Source organism: Motacilla alba, chromosome 2 (assembly GCF_015832195.1).
Source record: "Motacilla alba alba isolate MOTALB_02 chromosome 2, Motacilla_alba_V1.0_pri, whole genome shotgun sequence".
Taxonomy (NCBI): Eukaryota; Metazoa; Chordata; class Aves; order Passeriformes; family Motacillidae; genus Motacilla; species Motacilla alba.
The window spans coordinates 83,200,715-83,223,268 of NC_052017.1; the positions used below are offsets into that span (position 1 = coordinate 83,200,715).

At 38.3% G+C, this 22,554-nt stretch overlaps 1 protein-coding gene across 10 annotated transcripts in view; it reads right to left on the reverse strand.

Annotated features, from left to right (window-relative positions):
- COBL (cordon-bleu WH2 repeat protein) overlaps positions 1-22,554 on the reverse strand; it is a 203,364-nt gene that overhangs the window by 102,153 nt on the left and 78,657 nt on the right. For 5 of the 10 annotated variants that reach the window (XM_038129018.1, XM_038129015.1, XM_038129021.1 and 2 more), the window contains 4 exons: positions 11,040-11,246; positions 4,504-4,714; positions 3,574-3,802; positions 1,431-1,475 (listed from right to left, as the gene is read on the reverse strand). In XM_038129018.1, coding sequence (XP_037984946.1) covers positions 1,431-1,475; positions 3,574-3,802; positions 4,504-4,714; positions 11,040-11,239 — 685 coding nt within the window. In that variant the 5' untranslated portion in view covers positions 11,240-11,246. Of the gene's footprint in view, positions 1-1,430; positions 1,476-3,573; positions 3,803-4,503; positions 4,715-11,039; positions 11,247-15,030; positions 15,056-15,095; positions 15,199-22,554 lie in introns of those variants that run through there. The other 5 variants (XM_038129022.1, XM_038129017.1, XM_038129023.1 and 2 more) reach the window with 3 other exon arrangements.

Genomic DNA, 22,554 nt, shown 5'->3' on the forward strand with positions numbered 1-22,554 from the left:
GGGAAAAAAACCAAACACTTTCTCTTGTAAATATTTGCTTAATAAAAATTAAAATTCAAATTAAAAATGACTTACTTGTTGACACAAAATACAGTTTTACTTCACTGAAAAAACCTCATCCCAGAACTCTTGTAAACTTATTTGCATAAAATACAAAGTGATTTTCACACAGATCACTTTTGCATATAAACAATCCCATGTGTCAGAAGGTGTTAAACATACACAATGAACACAAAGGACAACAAAGAGAAACTATCCTTAAGAAAGGCTGCAACTGCACTGTAAAGAAAGACAGTAATGAATTAATGTTTTTCTTAAATACTAAGCACTACCTATGCTGGTTTCTTGCCTGGGGCTGGGCTGTGTCTAGATAGGGATGATTCCATTACTTGCCTAGTCTTCAACTACAAACAATGCTGCAGAAAGACTAACATAGCTGACCACCAGCACTGTCATTGAACATTGTATAATCCAAATAAATTAGGATTTAAGTAATGCGTATAATATCAAAAAAATTAGTCTTTAATAATCTGTATAACTTTTTTCTTAAATAAATGCAGTAGATATTTCATCTAGAGACGAAATGATCTCCACGTAAGAGGAAGCCACAGCAAGTAATGACAGAGGATTAGGAGAAGCCAAGAGGCCATGTGCCAAGATTTGCTCAATGGCTGCCACCTACTGTAGGTGGACTTTCTTCATAAAAATTTAAATAAGTTATCCAGTTTTACTTTGGTTATGTTGTGTCTGCTAGTAATGCAAAGAAGTAAAGCTCATTAGAAATCAACCATACCTTTCTTGAGGATAATTAATTTAAACAATGTATTAAAACAGACTCAGTAGGGAAAAGGATATACAAAATACACACATTTTCTATTTGACTGGAAGCAGAAGCACCAATATAATCTAATCCAACCCCAACAATTCACAAGTCAGTATCTATTCAGTTACACAATGTGCATGTATACATTTGGTATTAAAGTGCTTTGCTGCACATAAATTGAAAACAGTGGAAGATCTCACAGACAAAAATTTTCTGCCTTTGCTACTAAATAAATTTTGAACCCAAGAAACACTGGAAGTGTTAGTAACTCTGAAATTTACCTAAGCATGATTGAGGTAAACTGAACAGGCTTGAAATCTGCAGAGATACACCACACCACAAAACAGTTAAATAGCACAATTTGTTACTTGCTGGTGTTCCAAAGGCTATTGCTGAAGAGACAGTACACACAGAATGTGTTTGTTCTTAGCAGAAGCACAAGACATGTAAGCAACACTTTGGAAAGACAGAACAGATAAAAATAGCTTGTTTCTCTACAGCTCTTCACATTCTTAAAGATCTACCTACAAAACCCACATTAAACATAGAGTGAAGTGAAAGAGTTAAACACAGAGTGAAGCTTCCCCTCAGCAGCATTGTACAGTACCTCTATAGTTCAGAGAAGGCTCAGACTGAGTTTTTGATGGAGGAACTGGAAAAGTCAGGCAATGAAAGGATAAGAGAAAACACATTAAAGTTCTAATATAGCCCTGTAAAGCACAATATTCATTAATTAGTACTAGCACCCTTTTTCCTAAGCATTACAGAAAAAAATGCTGGCCCACAACACCCATGCAGAGCTGCTACTGAAGCAGCTTAGCTGGATTTGTGTTAATTCCTGATTCAGAAATGAAGCTGCTTCAACTGCTAAATAGAATTAAGAAAGCAGGTGGCAGCAGAGCTCTTCTTTTAATAATCCTTCAGCTCTTGGTGTTTTTTGTTTCAGGCAAGGGAAGACTGAGTAAGAATCTGCTCTTACAAGCCCAGCCTATGGCTTTCAGCACCTGTGATACCTTACTTGTTCGTGAGAACGTGTTTTAAAAACCTATTTTCTGTTAAGTAAACAGGCTAGATACCCACTCAATGCACAAGTCACAGACCAACAGCTACTGAAACCAATGGGTTTATTCCTCTTGGATATTACAAATGAGAACATTGAAGAAGAAATTTGCTGAAACAAAGGAAAAATTCTTGTAAATTTTATGTGCATTTACTGTTTTTGTCAGACACCATGGTGGTAAGAGGAAAGCACGGAAGATCGAATTATATTCAGGATCAGGGGGATTTTATATAATGAAAGGAAAGGAATACCAAAAGGTTAAAAAAGAATAGAATATAAAAAAAGAAAAGCTGATGTAGAGAGCAGCACATTATGATGTGTAGATCTTTGTGAGTTCTTTCAACTCAATATATTCTGTGATTCTGTGATAATTTGCTGCTATAATCCCAGCCCTGTAGTAAAATCTTGGTTTTAACTGTACAGGCTACAACCAAATTTGAGGACCAACACTGTACCAGCATACATACCACCACTTTCATTTGAAAGGAAAGACTTTACTGAAGGCTTATGATAATTACTCTCCAAGTTGTCCCTGAAGTATGTTGAATGAATCCTGTTGAATACACTCCACGTTCAATATGTTGCTCTAAAATGGTTAGCTTAATTCCAGTAAACATGTCTTGAAAACAACAAACATGCAATTGAGTTATGACATGTTGTCAGCCTCTTTTTGGAACACCCCAGCAATTCAGAAGAAAAGGAGTTATTTAGTTTACTTAGAAGTCTAAACTCACTGAAATTTGACTCGCACATAGGTAGAACTGTCACTTCTCAAAGAGTTGGAAAGAAGAGACAGAATGTCAACATAAATAAATAATTTTATAAATAAAAAATAAGCCTACAGCTCAGCACCTACAATAATGACGTTATCTAAACAATAAATAAGGACATTTACCATGCTGGAAGTGGTAGCAATTGAGAAAAACTGCAGGGACAATTTTAATGAATATCACTATCTGACCTCAAAGGAAGTAGTGGTTGTCAAGGTGTATTTTTAAAGCAGGTATATTTTAAAGAACACCACAGAATTATGTTATTTGAGTACACAATCAGGCTGATAAAACTCAACTCCAAGAAGCTGCTATTACAATTTTGTCTATGAGAACAGAAAATGATGATAGGTAAACATGAGAACAAAATTTTAAAGACAAATACCTCTTAGGTCCTCTTCACTAAACCATCAATAACTGTGCTCGTTGGAGGAACTGTCTCTGATCCTTTCCAGTCTGTTTCTCATAAGCCCTGGTCTGTTGCTTCTGCCTCTCAGCTTTCACAGCTGCCATGACTATGGCATGTCTCTTCTTTCCTTCTCTCCAGCCCACAGCACAGGAAGGTGACAGACTGCCTGGATGAGGCTCCTTGTATTATGTGCACCTCTACCAACAGCAGCTCTGGGACACAGCAAAGCTCCTCCTTTTGCCCTGCCCTAGGCTAACCTGCACCCTGCCAGAGTCCGGCCCAGCCTGGCACAAGGCCCAGGAGCATCCAAGGATGGCTGGGCACATTGCTGACCTGGCTGCTGCTCTGGGCACAGCTCACTGAACAAACCCATGCTGCTCTCTGGACGGAGATCTCACTCCGCCGTTTCAGCTGAATCCCAAAATAATGGCAGCAGGAATGCTTTTAATTGCCCATAATATTGTTGTCACATCATATAACCCTGCAGTGACTGCTTTGAGTCTGGGCTTACCTTTTTTTCTGTCCCAGGCGTAGAGCTCCTTTATCCCTAGCTCCTCCAAGGACTTGGTAAGCTCCAGCTCTTCCCCTGTTATGCCATCCCGTAGAAGAACAATGTGCTCTTGGCTGACTTCACACTTCTCACAAATAGCTGGGATGATGCTGTGGAGAGGCACCTCTGGACTAACTCGAACCACAGCCTTCTGTGTCTTCAGGTAGTTCACTACCAGCCTCACAGATTTCTGCAGAAACAAACACAAACTATCAGTCCCCCTTCTGTGGTGGATAGGTCACCTCACAATGAGAAAAGCACTGGGAATTTCCATGTTGTCTTGACTATTCTTAGGCAAACTTACCACATATTGCAAAAAATAATATTTCAAATAATAAAATCTCAGACCTCGCTTTCCACTAAGGAGACATTCACAAGAGCACGCAAAGAAGGAAAAGGAATCAGAGGCAGATGTAATGTAAAGGTTTACAAGTCCCACTCTGAAAGGTGGAAGAGCATAATTAGATATAGTTTTTAGAACAATAAAAAATTTCAGCAAACATTTGGAAAATGACTACTTCTTAATCTTCACTGTATTGTGAAATACATTTATTAATGATCAGCCTTCTCCCATATCTTCAATGAAGATGTTGCACAAAATATCACCAAAACACTGTCTCCACACAACCCCACTCCCATTTCAGCCATTACTGCAATTTTCAATTGTCCTAATCTTCACATTTCCATCTATCCAATCACATGCAACATACCATTTTGTCTAAATGCCTAGACTAGCCTCTACTAATCTACATGCAAAACATTATTAGTTAAGCTAGTAAAGCAGGTTATAATCAATCCCAAGTCTTTCCCATCCGGTTTAAAGATGGAAAGATTGGAAGAACTGAAATCATAGGAATTCATGGCATCATTTTAGCCCTCCAGAGTACTGACCTCAGGGACCCTTGGCAGAGGTCGCTTTGCCTTTTCTTCAGGAATCTTCTCTTTCAGAAGTACTGTCTGTACATCCAGTGCTCCTATCAAAGTGTTTGGCTTGTAACTCAGAACTTGTTGAGTTCCCGAAGACTTTAGTTCAAGACTATGTTGAGATGGATTTAAGTGATACCGGCTGCATAAATCAACCAATACATCCATCACAGCTTTACTAAAAGGAAGAAGAATTCACCATTAGCGTGAGAAAAAAACATTGCTAGAAGATTTACCTCAGTTTTAAGATGGGGGGATAAAAGACAGCACAAGCTGTGGATGTGCCTCTACTTTACCATCTTTGGGAGAGAACAGTGCTAGTGCTTTGAAATGTTAAACAGGTCTGATAAAATGATAAGAATTAAATATATTCACACTTTAGTGTCTGTTTATGAGCTCACAAGTAACTATTCAGTATCAAGCAGAGAGCAGTGCCCATCACAGCACTAACAAACATCAGCCAAGAGCAGACAAAGTGCATCTTATTTACTTCCAGACCACAGATGACAGAATATTCTGAGTTGGAAGTGACTCTCAAGGATCCAACAAGTCCAGCTCTTAAATGAATGGCCCATACGGGGGTTGAACCCACAACTTTGGTGTTATTAAGCACTATGGCTGAGTGTCATAATGTACTAAATCCATACTTTAAATGCTCCAGTTCAAATTCTGTTCATTAATGTGAAGACAAGATATGAGTAGATTATGAACTCACAGTCTGGTAAACTCCACCTAGATTTTAACAATTACATAACCCAAAATGGAGTACTTAAATTTGGAACAAATGGCAGATAAGACTTTTTTTTCCACATGAGCTCTCCACATCCATTAGGCACCAGCAATATTTTCCAGTACAAGAGATCCTGTCCATATTTATTCTGGTGAAGATATTAACCCTGTACAAAACCATCTGGTTTTGAGTGTCCCCATTATCAGCAAGTCTTACTGCAGTATGATTCTTAAAAGATGAAGTCTTAAAAGAGTCAGCAACTGTCCCTCTCATTTCGTGCCTCTGCACAGAAGTACTCTATTCTGTGTCAAGAACTCAATATTCACTCGAGCTTGATACCGCCTAATACAGCAGATATGAATTGTGCTCCCCCACACTCCAGAAATTCTCCTCTATAACGGTAATACAGGGTTCTTTCATTTTCCCAGCCTTCCCCTCAAAAACTCTGTACAGAATAAGAGAACATAGGTTTATTGAAACTGGTCATTTCACTAAAAAGTTTTGGTTTCATAAACCAGTCTGCTACCAATAAAACAATGTAAGCTAAAAATATTTACCAGCTGTAGCTGGAACCTGCCATATACAGTGGCATATCTGTCTTCTAGCAGAAGTGAAAATAAATGCACAGACAGCAAATTTGCCAAAATAACTGGCACTTCTTTTAATGTTTAAACTAGGAAAACTGTATACAGTTTCAAAATACAAGCAAATTCAAAGAAAATAAAATCTTCCTCGGGTTATAAGCCAGCACCATTACACCTGTAACTCAAGAATTACCCTTTAAACTGCAAGCTGTTGGCATCTGGGAAACTACTCCGTGGAGGGCCAACAATCTTTTTTCTATAGGTATGTTGCTGGCCAGCAACTGCTCAAGAAGTTGGTGAAGAACGCTGGAGGGCTAATGGCAAAGACAATAAAAATGGAAAACTAGAGCAAGTCCTTATTACCTGGTAGGTGACAGCTCTTCTCATGCAAGAGAAGAGGAAGGACCTACTTTACAGTAACCTTTTTCAAGTTTAACTGAGTTACACAATGTGAGTTGGAAAAGTAGCAAGCGTGGAAAATTTGAAATAATATGATCTTACTGAAAAGGGAAGAACACAGAAGATGATGACCGAAGATCAAATAAGGAAAACAGATAATATAAGTATGTATACAAAGCTTCAGAACAGTGCATGCACTGTGGCAACTGCTAACATGGAGAGCACAAATACAAATGCATAGCATCCAGATCAAAACTGTATCAGCTCATTTCATAATGACTCATTTTGACACTGTCTACAAGTTGAAAACATCTGTGTTTCACAAGCACATTCAATTCATATGCTACACACCACAAACCAACAGACATTTACAGCTACTGAGCCCAAACTACAGAAGAATCCCACCTACACCAGTATTTACATGAATCCTCATTAAACTGTGCAGTGCACACTTTTTAAAAGTGCTTATCAGTTCTCCTGATACAGATCTCAACTTGTCTGTTTACAGACATATTTCTTTTAAACTAAAATTTGCATGTGTTTGCTTTCCCTCAGCATTCTTACTATTGTTTCACAGAAAACGAAGTAACCTGGCAGAATCATAATACATGGTGCCCTATGTGCTTGACATTTATATTTAAAGAGGAACAGTACTATATTTCTGCAGTGCATAATACTGTGATAATTCATTCAAATTTGGATAATTATCTTGCCTCTTGAAAAAGTATTTGTAAAGAGAAGATAGTTCACCAAAATAACAATTTATGATTCCACACATACACCACTGAAATTATAAAATATATTCAGCAGCAACACTACACAACTATAATATGATCAGAATCCACAGCAGCCATCAGAGAAAATAAGTTACAGACAATCATGCAACTTGAATTTGTCTGGACAATGGAAAACACAAAAATACAAATCTGAGGTTTCACCTTTCTGCTGATTACAAAAAGGCATGCATTAAACCATTTAAGGAAGTCTGCAACATCCCAACCTGTGCCATGCTGCTCAGAATACACAATTGTTCCATGAAAAGCACCCCCAGCCTTCATCTGTACCATTTGAAAGTACAGCTGAAGCTTTTGAAATTCTTCTCAGTACCACCGAGTGTGAACAGAGATGCATGATCCCTTTATTTACAGGCTACCCACTAAAAGTATCACCTCTGAGAATCACAAACATCTAACAGATACCTTGGGAGCTTTTCCACTTGTTTTCCATCTAAATGTCTACCCATCACCTCTCTCAGACCTGTTAACCATTTGTGCGGAAGTGCTACAGATCTATATGCATAAAATATGTAAGTGGCCAATGCTTTACCTATCCTTTCAGCACACATCAGTTAGTGCTCATACAAAGTACAAACACAGAATAGTGTTTCCCTCCTTTTCAAGGGGAAGTAAGCTAACAGTTTTTCATGAATACTTCTACATGTTTTACAGCAGAGTTCCTAGGGATCAATTCTTTCAAAAAGGAAGCTATTTATACTATTCTATCACTGCACACTATCCCAAATGACTCAGCTTTGTACTAAAATCTGTGCTACACATTTTCAAATTCTCAAACGAATTGTGTGTTACAAGATGGAAATAAACCGTTAGAGAGACTGTCAGCCTCAGTTAACTTTTATGAATAAAACAATTTCAAGGTTTCAGATTCCAATAAAATATCTTTAAGCAGTACAAACTTTTTTTTCTCAAAGTGTCTTCAAGAAAATTTAATGAGAGCATTCTGCCTCCAGCTGATATTTGCAGGAACTTTTTACATAGAGAACAAAGTTAAATTACAACATGTTTCTTTGCCTACAAACAATGAACAAATTGAAAGATGTAATTTTTTCTTTTAGTTCACTTATAATAATCTTAAATGATACTAATTACCTATAGTATTTATATTTTCAAATATAATCTAGTGTACTTCATTGTTCTGTGAACTGCTTTCCTGAAATTACAGAATCATTTTTCATTATGAATATGCCCAGGGCAAAGATTTGCAAATTTTTTTGAAACAGAAAAGCTATTTCCCCAGGGTAGCCAAACAGAGATTTTGCAGAAAACAGTTTTAATGATGGCAACAAAAATAATGAAGATTTAAAGCAGTATAAACAACAGCAGATTTTTCTGAAATGTCCTTCCATGGTATCATCACAGATAAAAAGAGTGAGCAGGGAAAATAATTCATTACCTGTACTAGCCCTTACTCTTGCCACAAACTTAAAAAGAAAAAAAAAAAAAACACAAAAAACCCCACAAAAGCACCACATTTTTTAAAATCCAGTAACTTCATCATTTAATGTTTACCCCTGAGTATCACTGTATTTCATAGCTGTTTAGATTCCAATACCAAAACAATGCAAAAAGTTGAAAAAACCTGCGCTTTCCCCCAAACCTGGAGACTTAGGACAGTTTACCCCCTAAAAGTTTCCGATAATCTTGACATGATTATTTTTCACTATTCCATGTACCTAAAAACAAAACCATGGCTAACATACAGAAAATTGAATCTTCCAGTGATTAGAAGGAACAGCGGCACATAGGAGTGTTCATTGACTGATACCACTGTAATACAGGGCTTATTACAGAATAGTCTTTTCTCATTTCATAGCTTGTTAGGATGATGAATTTCCCTTTTTCAGTTTCTATCATCTTCCACTTCCCACAGCTGGCTATCAGTGTCACTAACTTCTCCACTCCAAGTCTTCAAGATAGCACTGAGGGGGAATAGCCACTGCCTAGGTTAGGCACCAGTGAGGTGCAGATTAGCACATCAACACAAGCAGGAATTGAATTGCCACCTAAATCAGGGGCCTATAACTGTCACGCAGACCCTGGAGAGAAATGAGCACCTTCACAGACAACAAAGAGAACATCTTGGTTGCTTAGAATGCTTAATGCAGATGATATAAATAACCTCACAGAAATGCATGAAGTTCCATATTTGCCATTTCTTTCAGGTTTTTGTCCACAGACTAAAGACACTAATAAACAAAACACTCAGTGATACATAATGATAAACACCTGTGTGAGGCACAAAATATTTACTGTACAGGGACTTTCTAATTGTTCTTTAAAAAGACACATTAAAACACCACTCACAGCGCTCTTTGACCGCTTGCTTTGGGGAGGAAAAAAAAGTTTCTAACCTTATGGCAATTATCTATGTATCAATACAAAATGCTGCATGAATATTAACCTCTTCAGCTCCCAGGTGGCTTGCATTTGCAAATTAAATATCACCTTTCTTTGGGATCCAACGGCCAGTGAGTTTTATGTCCTGTTCCACTTAACAGGCTTGCTCTCTTCTTTCTCTGATTTAGTTCAAATCTCCCTATAAAAACTCTATCATGACACATCTTATCTGAGAGCTCTGTTAAGCACTGCTCTTCCTTTCAAACCTTTAACATCACTCTGGCTTTGGGGCGGACACCCACAAGTTGCACTTGTCTCCCAAGAGTGGATAAGTGAATGTTAGTTTCTACAAGAAAAGCAGGGGGGAGAAAGAAGTCCCAGACACCAAACACCAGTTTACACATCCTCTTTGGCCATCAAAATGTGTTATGAAGAAAATAGTCAACAGAGATTAGCATATGAGACCAGAAAGTAGTTCTGCTAGAATGTAGACTAACTACCGAAAACACTAATTGTAAAATAGACACATAATCTGATTTATCAACAGGCACCTACATGTCGCAGTTGAGACTGCCACACTACAGAAAATATCACTATGCAATATCAGAAAGCATCACCCCGTACAGAATAACCCTACTTTAGAAGGCTTCAAGCATCTACTTTTTATTGCTCTTCAGTCCAACCTTTTATACCCTTCATCTTACATGCCTTACATCTGTGTGCCCTCTGCACTCTTTGGTGATTGGTCAGTGCACCTTGGCACTCCATGTCTCATTGCCTTCAATGCTGCTTACCTGCCCGGCACAGCTGTAGCCATTGGGGATGAGGTTTGGCAGCAGCTCCATTCCCAATTACCACAAACTGTGTGCCTACACCTACACCTACATACCTTCTGAATGTGGTCTTACATTTTCTTGATTCCTCCTGAACACAAGATCGTTTGCTACGATTTCATCATAGTATTGTTTATATTTTTGAAACTTCTCTGTATTACTTCTAAAGTAATGTCTCTCACTTTCAAAACAATTACACAGGAAGAAAGAGGATAAAGAAGAGCTCCCACAGTGAAGAGAATTGTCTCAAAATTACCTTTCCAATATAATTTGCTCTTGATTGTACCCAGTAAGTAACACAGAAAATCCCTGTCTCTTTCCATGAAAAAAAATACACTTTTATATATAAAAAGCTTTCTAACTACAAGCAGATGCTTTGCTGTCTGCACAACTGCACTGTAATTGTGAAGGCGGGATCTCTGAATGCGATGAATCATCCATCTTCCAAGCCTGCTTCCTGGCATGCCTCCAAGCACTCATACTGTCAGGACTGTTTGCCAGCAGCACCTACTTCCACTGCAGTGAGCCCACTCTGGATTATGAGATGTGATACAACCTAAGCACAGTGACACTACATGAAAGGGATAGATCCATACACGTGCTGATCCATGGGGAAAACAGTGACACAATGGCTGCTAAATCCTTTTTGCCCGAGAAGAGAGGGTCCTTTATACTTGGCTCTCAGGACTCTGGTGCCACAGCTGCTTAAAATGCAGAGAAAAGCATGACAGAGAAGCCCCATTAACTCAGAAGGACAGCATCACCAAGAATCCCATGGGGAACACAAAAGGCTTCAGAAAGTGAGAGCTAATCAAAGCCTTACCTTCCTTGCACTGTGCACTTCTGCTCCACCCCACTGGGTAAAACAACTGTGAAGTCCACCAGTCTGTTTATCATGTTCTCCTTCATGCTCACAAGGTTCTGATCAGAAATTACAGCTGTCTCTCCAGGTGACTTGGGCTCACTTTGGATTCTACTTGCTGCAGAAGGTTGATTTGGTGGAGGGGGAGCACGAGCTTTCATCCTTTTCCTTAAGAAAGAAAGGCAAGCAGAAAATGAATAATTTCTTCCAAGAAAATCCAAACACATTACTAAGAAATATATGTTCTTTTGGCCATAATCTCAGACTGTTTTTAAAAGTTTCTTTAATGCAAGTAATTTTTTTTTCTTCATCATTAACCTTTTCAGTGGAGTTGCACTTTTATTTTTACCTCCTCTCTAAAAATACGCTAATTTTTTAATGATGCGCTCACTCCTACTGTTTGCTTTCCATGCCCCAGGGAATGAATCAGTTCCATAATTAGGATATGATATAATCATTTTTCTGTCGAGTATGAAGCGTACTCCTATGAAGTGAGAAACAGAAATGCTGGGTCCAGTCCAGACCTGACTCAAGAAAGAGTAGTATTTACATACATGAATGTTTCCTCCAAGTCAGAATGGCAGCAGTGGAAGCAGGGTGAGGTTTCATTCAGCTATATTTGGGCTCCACAGTATTACTCTACTTGAAACATTGTCTCTTCCTCTGCTCTAAATTAGTAGTATTAAATCTGGCTCATCGTACTTCATAGGGAAGCACCATGAAAAGGTCAACTGTGAATGATATCATTTCTTGCCATGCAACACCAACACTACAGCTCCAAAGAGCTGTAGTGTTGGTGTTGCATGGCAAGAAGTGATATCATTCACCCTGAAAAGCACCCTGAAAGGAACTCATTCTTCAGTAGCAGGCTATGCACTATGTGTGATATACAGAAAAGCTGCATCAGCTTGCACCAAACAAGCAGTGTACTTCACAGAGATATAAACCCACCACAGACTTGAAGTTTACTTCTTTGGCAAGCTGCCAGACAGATAAGCAACATATGTGTGCTGTTAAACTTCTGAATAGCTGGCCTCATACCAAACACATGTCTAAGAGGATTAACTCTGATGATTAATACTCCAGTGACCTCTTCTGACTAGATTTACGCTTAGTTTAAGTCAGATTTTAGTGTAACAGATGGAAAAAGCAGTAAAATATTTACTCAGAAATTATTGTGGAGGCCTACTGCCTGCATTTTCGTAATCTGCCTGCTTTTAGGGTGCAGGAAGAGATTATGATTCTTCACTCAGCTTTCACCCTGAAAACAACATGAACTGAGGTCTAGAAAGGAAAAGTACAGAAAAAACACTCTAATTCTTAAAAGCCGGAAAAGCTTAGTGGTCAAATCAGCCAAGGGCAAAACTGTGTACAGGGGAAAAAAAACCACCAAAAACAAGAACTGAAATACCAAATCAAACTCTTCTTTAGCAAGAGATAACCTCTATTCTCACAGACAAAAAGGCTAAACAGAGTTTGGATTATCACTGTAAACTCCTGGCAGAAGAAAAAAGTAACAGCTTTATCACATTAACAAAAATACCCAAACCAACCAACCAAAAAAAAAAAAAAAAAGTGCTCAGAGGTAGTCCAAAATACTTTGTAATCAGTATTTGCATTTGACCAACAATCTCTGTGACACATCTCAACTTGCAAAAATTCTTCACACTTGCTTGAAAATGCTCATTTCAGTGAGACCTCAACAAGGCAGTGGTAAATCAGCAATGATGAAGATACTGCCTTTCTTTCCTTGTGTGCATAACAAATAGCATTCTCTACAGATATGCAGGGAGAGGTACTGCCTTATTTACTAGTATAGAGAAATTTATCGTTCATCAGAAATTTTCTTGAACATTCAGTTTTTATCCTATATACACCGAGTGAGGCATGAAGTCATCAGTTACTAACTTGCAGCTCCTACGCTCCTCCCCGTTGAGGTGTTGATAAGTTCAGAGCATTGACAAGTAATTAGCTAGCTTGACCCTCCATGAACCAAACTCTTAATTTATTTGTCTATTGAAGAAAAAAAAAAATTGGATTCATCTTTTCCTCAGGTCCTTTTATGTTTAGCTACAGTTGTTATTTGTAAGCAGGTGGTGAGAGACATGGGAATTTTGCATCCATCCAGACTCATGACAAAACAGCCTTACAATCAGGCAGTTTAAGAACTTCACATCGATTTACAAATCATGTAATTCTTGCCCTTCATAATATCAACTACATCAACAGAAGTAGCTATAGAACTACTGCAAACTATACCTTGTTTCTTAAAACAAGCTTTTTATTTTGTTTTTGCAGCTTGTTCTATAATGTGGGAGCTAATTCCAACACATTGCATCTGACAAAGTACCAGTGGGGGTAGAAAGAAAAGAAACAGGCAAGTGTTATGAGCCTGGAAGAACTAGTTGCAATTATGATTTACCTTATTTATTCCAGATCTCACAGTGAAAAGATGTAGAAGAAATAAAGTAATGGTAATAAAATAATCATGAAAATTAAATTAGCTGAAGATGTAGACACTTGAAACTTCAGGGAAGAAGTGAAGAAGGACTGAGTTTTGAAGCTAGTGAAGGAGCTGGAAGTAATTGGGACTATGCTACACAAGGCGTCTGCTCCCTGGTGATAACATAAACCTGCCTGAGGTTTTCTATGGGAACAGACAAACAAAGCCAGACACCTTAATGAGAATGTGATTTTTATCTTTTTAATATATTTTAAAAAACATTTTAAGTACTCCTCAGCCAATTCTCCAATTACAGACCTTGTACGAAACCACTTGAGGCTGGGGGCAAGAAGAGGGCAGTGTGCTCAGTGTGTCAGCAAATCAGGCATTACACCAACAAAAGCATACATTGACCAGCAATGCTCACTTTAACTCCATATAACATCAAACAATGTGTATTCTTTTTGGCATTATCCAGACAGCGCCTTTTAGATACTACAATCCTCCTTTTCTTTTGTGCAGAAAGGACAGGGCAGGTCTGTTTCCTTCAGGGACATCAGAGAAAGGAAAAGGGAAAACATTCCCACTGCAGTCTCTCTAACCTAGCAACAGTTCAGGTGACCTCATATGAACTTTTCCACAATAGTGACTTACATATTCTCACTGTGACTGCTTGATATTGCTGGTTTTCAACATTTTCCAAATGACAGATCTCAAACGATTTCAGTGGAAGCAGATCCCTCTGCAGTTCACATTTGTGGAATGATATGTTGTACAGATTTGCATTTTCTAGCCAACTTTCTGAAACATCTCTGTAGTAGAATGCAGCTCCATGAATCGGAGACTGAAATACACAGATCTAGCTCTGCCTTGGATCTGACATGAGAGGCTGCTTTTTTTGACAGGCTCCAGTCAGAAGCTGCCTAGAAGACCGTTAATACTATTGAATGTGAGTGAGAAAAAGAATTAATCTTTCTCTGTCAGAGCAACAATGGTTATAGAGGAAAATACAAAAGCACTCCGTAATAAAAGCCTTATTGTTACCCCACTAAAATAATGCACAAAGAAAGTGAGTGCTTTAAAAGCCTGTTTTAAGCAAAGGAAGAAAGGGTACTTTCCATGCTATAACCACAACACACTATAAAAAAGTTGCATACCATTATTCAGTGTGAGATAAATTCAACCTAAATTTAGTTCAACAGCCATCTTCTCTCCACAAACATCTTTCACTGTACTCACTACTGAGGTACCTGTTAAGACCCTGTACCTGCTCCTTGTCTGCAGGAGAAGTTACAAGTGGGAGCACTTCAGATCTGGTTTAACTCATGGTTACATGAATGCTTCCATCCAGTCCTTGAGACAGAGACAGTGAAAACAAGCAGCTGATTCTAATACACAAATGTACTGTGGCTTTTACTGAGGCTCGAACTATTTATTCTCATTGAACTTTAAATGGGAAAAAATGCATATAGTCATGAAATAGCTAGGCAGAATATATAAATCACCTACCAGCACTGTTCTCAGTAAAAGCACCAGATTTCTCAAGATGGAAAAGGAAAAACAAGGAAACTGACCTGTTACGGCTACAGCTACCACTGACTAATAAGATCCGTGTTTCTGTACTTCAGCACAGAAGAAACACAAGAGAAATGAAAAGAAGTTTCATCAGATTATGAACTTCAAGACAAGGTAACACAAGCCCTTTGGACCTACAATTTATTAATATATAACTACCATGCAACAGGATGTAACCTGGACTTTACAATCCTATCTGAGAAAACCGTGATCTCTTTTAAACAGCAGTGGTCCTGGGACTTCCACGCCCAGGGCAAAGCTATGCAGAGATTTCCTTTCTTCAGATAAGGTCTAACACACACACACACACACACACACACACACACACGCACACACGCACACACGCACACACAGAGGCAAAAAGAAAAAACTGAAAGTGAAACAGTGAAATGCTACCCATTTCCACCATTCCCAATAAATAATCCTCTCTGCCCTGTAAAACAAAGGCAACTTAACAGGTACAGAACAGACTTCATTCCACGCATGTCAGCAGGACTTTGGCAAGTGCTCCATAATTCACCAGTTTGTAGAATCTCATCCTTTCTATGCAGTGTTTCTCTTTAACCTTTCATTTTAAACTAGCAAGAACAACAAAAAAAGCACAAACACACACAGACACAAACTGCAGGGAAGAAAAGAAGAATATAAAAACAAGAAGAAAAAAACCTCACCACGAAACCCTAAAAACCCCACCCAACAACAAAATCAAGAAAAATCCAATCCAAAACAAAACAAAAACTCAACCATCACTTATCATAGCAGAACTACGGGAAACATTCCTTTTTAATGTAATGGCCTACTAGCACAGTCTGGTCAAGTCAATTTTCAGTCTGGTCAAAAGGCTCAAACAGGTGCAAAGGTTTTTTTCTGTGACATCTCATAATTAGGAGAAACAAACCAACATGCAAGTTCTCAGAGATGAGAAAATACAGACACAGCATCTCTTGGGTGAAAACCATGAAACATGGGAATAAACATTCTTGATTTTCAGGTCATTGGACTACTACAGTCTTTTGAGGGGAAATCTGTGTACACAGGCAAGAAATAAAATGCAGATTAGTATGTTCCCTTTCCCCTGGCAACTTGCACAGCAAAGTCAGAAGCCCAGCCCTGACGCACACACCTCATACTCCAAACCACCAAGACACAGCAGGGTAAAAGTCATTCATGTCCAGTGATCTAACTTGTGAAGGAGATATCTTTCAGAGAACATTTCCTTTTCATTCTTTGCTTGTTGCTTATGGCAAAGCAAAGAAAACCCAGATGACTGGCTAGGAAAGGGACAACCACTTTATCAGAATAAACAGCACCCTAAGTTTCCTCTTTGTAAGTAAAATCCTTTCAGCTTCTGACGCAGCAGGTCTGAAAAATTGTAACATACACAACCCAAATGTAAAGAAAATACAAACAGATCAGCAGCAAGATCAAGGCACCTCAACAATTGTGAAAATGGAAACCAAAAGTCAAACAAATCTCAGAGAGATTGAGAACAGACACCAGGAGAGCATGATAATGTCCATAATTACTAAAGAGGCACAAATTTATCCAGACAACCTTACAGAGTAAACTAGAACTCCATTCCACTTTGCCATCTAGCACATTTAAATTAACCCATTAAATTAAAAATAATACAAAAATACCAAAGAACATTCTCAAGTTCACTTTGTCTATCACAGGCTAAATATACCAATTCATTACAATTATGTGCAACACAGGTATTGCAAACCTTTAAATGTCTCATAAAGGCTACAGGTCTAAAATGCATTACCATTGTAGTAACTTGTTTCGAATATTATTTTACAATATTTTGGTAAAATTAATAATATTACACAAATATCACACTTCTAAAGAGCTGAAATCTTCAGCAGACACTAAAATGGAATGAACTAGATTACTAGTGGATATTGCTCAGGCAACAATTGCGGTTCTCTACTCAATTTTTTAAATAAGTTGCTGCTTTGTTTTAGCAGTTTTTACTCTGAATTCCATGGCTACTATAGTATGTAATTATTTTATTCTCTTCTCTTTTCAAACATTTATTGGAATTTCATATTTCTTGTAAAAGATCCTTCCATTTTTAAGGCAGGATCACACTGACTGACACAATGAAAATTATTTCCTTGCGGGCATGATAAAGTCACCCAAAATAGACAAGAAAAAATAATTTGTTTCTGGCAAAGAAATGAAAGTTATTTAATTATATTTTTGATCTTCCATTTGATTCTACAGATGAGAAACCCTACAGCTTTATGTATTTTAAAAATAAAGTTTCTATGCCAGAAGAAAAGAAAAAGAAATAAAGACTGAAGCAAATAGAATGAGCACATCTGTAGAAGAGGAAGCAGGGATGGAAGTATACAATCATGGTTGCCCAAGGGTGAAGTTAAAGCAAAATAAACAGAAGTCAAGGTGAGATGATACAGTTTAATGGAAATAGTTCCTAATATTATCTCTGTAATTTCAAACCCTTCACCAACTTAACCAATCAATCATTTAAACGTGTTGGGCTGCAGTTTCCCAGTCCTGGATGTGCCAGTGAATAACTGTAAAATTTGCTACCAGAGGCATCTCCCCATATATGACCCATTTCATGAGAGGCTGAAATGTGTCCCAACACACAGCAGAGACCTAGCCACTCTGGTCCTTGTGAAACATTGCTTGGCTGCCTTAGAAGAGAAAACAGGCTTCTGCCCAGCCAGGACTCAGACTCCTACACTGACACAATGTAGCTGAACTACTGAGGGCTCACCCTCTGACAGGAAGGCTAAATGATTCGTTAACCTGTGGCTGGTATCCTCAAATAATCATGTTTTTATACATCACCGAGACTTCTGATTAAGAATCATAGTGTACTATCTTCCAAAAAAAGTCTAATTCTCCTTCCAGTCACTAAGGCATTCCCTCAAGATCTTGTACAGAGCAGCTGACATACCAATTTCGCAACAGAGTAATTTTTAGGACCAGAAGAAACCAGAAGCACTCTTAACCTGACCTCCTGTAGTGCATGGGCTACGCAATGCTCCCCATTCCTACTTCAGAGAGCCCTCTCCCAGAGAGAAAGCAGGGATGGACCTGTACACGGGGTGGGCTTTAAGTGCTCAAGGAATAACACTGGAGCCTACCAATGTTTTTACAGTTAGTAACCACAGCCACGCCAGGGAGCCTAATAGATCTACCTGTATCAGTTCCCAAAACAAAGTAGAAGACAAGCCCTAAAGAAAATCTTTTAAAAAGCAGCCAAATCCCCAGATTTGGGTACATGCCCACTGCAGTTAATGAAAACACTGCCTGAATAACACTGTAAGGTCTGTATCACTAATAGCTCTATCATAGGACTTTTGAGATACCACCCACACGTTCAGTGTGTGGCAAAGACCACACTACAAGCTGGTGCCATGCTGTACAACTCCACTGGGTTGCACACCAGTAAATAGGAATGAAATGGGAGAGCAGTTAAAATTATTTAATTATTTACCCAATCTGCTAAATCACATGCTGAAGAAAAACAGAAGTCTCTGGTGGTTAAAGGCAAGAAAGCACAGGTAAGTTCTATTTTGGAAAGATGAAATTCTGCAATCTAAAATGCAGCCATATCACATCTCTCAGTCAGAGATACACAAATTGTTTTAACTCATTAGCTTGGGAGATGTGATCCAAACAAAATGTCACCAACAATTCATGCTGGGGGATGGGTAAGAAGCAACACCTTCAAAAAATGTGGTTTGGAAAAGCAAAGTAGAAAAACAGCAATCTAGGTAGGGATGGTGAAGCCTTGCTCTTTTCACAATGACAATTGCCAGAAGAGAAGCTACAGGTGAACCAAAACATGAATACAGGCAATAAACATTTAGGCTTTAGGACCCAAATATGTTTAACCATCACCACCTCAGCTAAAACTGTCTGCTAATATCATGCTGACCAAAATCAAAAGATTGCTGCTAAACTGACTTTCAGAGAAAACAGTAATGTAGTAGTGCAAAGCATTCAGTGAACAGTATCCCTACCAGAATTTTTGACTTCTTCCTTCATTATCCACAAACTCACAATGTTTTTTCCCCATTTATCAAGTATTGATCTATTAGTCTCATTCCATTCCAAGCAACAATAATACTAAAATAAAGAAAACACTTAAGGAAAACATCACATTGCTTGTGCTCAGCTGAAATATCATCTAGTTCCTTCATCTGTGACTAAATCAGGCTGCTTTGCATGGTATGCTTCAGTGGGAAAAGAGAACTCTATGTTATTGATATGTAAGCATAATGGCATTGGTTAGCTAAAAAACCAAACCAAAAAAACAAAAATCCAAAGCCATCCATGCTAACATTCCAAATGTACTTAAGAGAGAAAACCAGAATACTGATGCTTATACCGTAAAATGCCCAAGCCCTGTTACCAGGGCACTCTGTTCTATTCTCCTCTTGCTCTCAAATCATCACTGAGCTGTTAAAGATGCTCAGTTGAGCAGATAGCAGGCTACAACCATGCAGACAAGCCATTTGCACACTGAATTCTCTGCAGAGGGCAAATACTATGGCTGAAGTGTGAAAAACATAAGGTTAAAATCTCTGGCAAGACAACTAATGAGATTTCTCAGTATTATTCATGAGATTATAGTCAGGCTCATGTTGGTTAACTGGACTCTTACTAACCATGCTCACCTGTGGAAAACATTGTCATGAGACAAAGCAAGAGTATTTCCAAGCAGGCTGGAAGCACTGCTGGCCTTCTGCATGTTGTGGGCAAATGGGCATCCTTCAGATGCACTCACTCTGTTACCTGTCAGCTGTGGTTTTGTGAGGATGCCACAACTCCATGACAAGCTCTCCAGGTCTGGAAAGGCACTTTGCCAGTTCTAATAAGCTTTATTAACACACAATAGTCTTTATCATGTTTATTAACAGTGAATCATGTCAGCAATGAGCAGATGATTTGTTTCTAGAGGGGTCAAAAGGCTAAAGGTATGGTTTCTGAAGCCTGAGGCTACCTCAGAAACACTTTTACTGCATGTTATCCCTGAAATGATAGGTGCTGTTCAGATTTCAGGGTGGTTGTCCTTTCTTAATCTCTTATCAACAATCACCTTCAATAAAAGTTTATTGCTTAGCAACACTGATTTATAAACTCTCCTGTAGTGACTTGCACTGACAACTAACTTGCAAATTCAAGGTGCATTTGCACTGTATTGTTGAGCAAAGGTATCCCAGATTGCACTCTATTTTTGTATCCACAGACTTTTAACCTCACTACCACTTACTGAGAATCACTCTCTAGAGGCCTGAAGACCATAGATTAGTGCTCCTTGCAGTAAAGTGCTTGCCTTATTCCCATAGAAGATGGAACAGTTTTGAAAGAATCAAGGAAAAACAATATATATGGTTAATGAAATTCTGATGTGATTTACTGTGCTGGCTAATTCTTAAGTTTTAGAATATGCTTGGAAGCCAGTGAGCAATTCAGTGGAAAACCATTAACTACTACAGAATATTATTCGTACTAATACATTTTTCTACCAGAAACAGCCTTAAAACAGTGTCCATCTGAGGGGCAGATGGAGAAGAATTGTTTAGCATGATTACCTGCTTAAATAGGTACATGCTAGTGAACACTAACACCTGTTACTGAGAGCTGACAGATCATCACTCCCCACGCAGTGACAATGCTCTAGGAATACACCACTGAAACTCATTTCATCTATTCACCCTGACACAAACAGATCCTACAAAAATAGGCAGGCAATGGTCCTTAAGGGAGAATTTTCAGAATTACACCTATGTTATTCCACCTGCCTTCACTCAACTGTCTGCAAATGGTAACAAGATCACAGATACTTCAGAAAACCTTGACGTACCAAAGAAAGGACACAGACAAAAATTTAAAGGCTCTGACCAGAGTAAAGAGGCATCCTGGCCCAGTTTCAAAGCACCCCTTGGACCCAAAAGGCTTCTCAAAACATTAGAAACATGTACTTCGAGGCAGGAATTAAATTAATAATTAGCAACTATCCCAATGTCTTTACAGGCTGCTAGAAGGTATCTCTGCTTCTGAAACCTGGTAAGTTTCTTCAGCTACAAGGATTCAGGCAGGACAGACACAAAACACAGCAGGCAGGACTACAAAAGCCATGTTCTAGCTGCACTGCACTCTCCTAAAAGGAGAAGCGCCTCTGTGCTTCCTCTCAAGTTCACTTGCCCTTGGAGAAGCAGTCATGATCTTATCATGGCTGACCTTACATCAAATTCCTGGGGCAGAAAAGGGAAAGCTGTGTCCAAGTCCAGTGCCCATTGTTCCCCATACATTCAAAAGTCCACGTCTGCTGACATATTGGAAGACAAACAAGGAGACAACTTACTTTGGATTTCCTGATCTAGAAGACAAAAGGCATGAATCTACTCCGTTTTTTTTCATCTACAGTTATTCTGTAAATTCTATTTGTAGAAAACTACATGACATACAAGAAGCCAGCACCTGAACTACAGGGCTGATAGGCTTCTCTTTGGAGCTTGAAAAAAAATCCCCTAAAAGATCTAACAATGCATTTTTTTTGTGAGATATGGTTTACATTCACCCACAGAGAAAAAGAATCAGAGGTGCCAGGACATTCCTTACCCTCCCTAATCATCTTAATTAGCATTTATAATTCATTCTTAATACATACTCCATCACACAGCAAGGAATCACATACAGCAGTATATTAAATGAAGGTTAATGCAGCAAAAATGCAGTGTCAATGAGATAAAGAAATATCCAACTTTGACAAAAGAGTCTAAACTGTTGTCAGATCTTGTACTTCTCAGATGCCACATGTGCTTTTATGAGGAAATCTCACAGCTTCAGCTGACTTTCTGTGTATTTTTCTGGTGCTGATTTGCTTAATTAAATGTCTTATTAGAACCACAAGTATTTTGCTTTCATTTTTTATGATATTCTCTTCTTTCGAAATGACACAGGAATCAAGTACGTCTTGGTTTAAACTAAAATTCAAGTATTTTGGTTTATTAAAAGCAAATCATAAAATTAAGTAAGAAACCCCACTCCAATTCTAGTATGGAGGTGGGAGACCTATATTAATACAGAAACCAGAAAGTCTGACCAAAAAGAATACTGCAGATGTTAGCACATAAATACACTTATAACACCAAACAGGACAACTCTAAAGTGTGAACCTGATTTATCAAGTAAGAAAAGAAGTGTTTTAATGACTTTTATATGCCAGCAAACCCCTTTTTTTTAGTTTGTTTTCATTTAAAATTGTGTTTAGTGTATCCTGTAGGCATACACGTTACTTAATGGATTTTAAATCTCTCAAAACCAAAAATTATATAGGCCTCATGCAGGGCAAACTAGAGCACATTATGAAGAAAATCTTGATAAATCAGGCATGTCAACACACCCAGACAGTATTAAATGAGAGAGGAAGGAGCCAAATACCCTCCCTCTTTATCACACACATTCAAA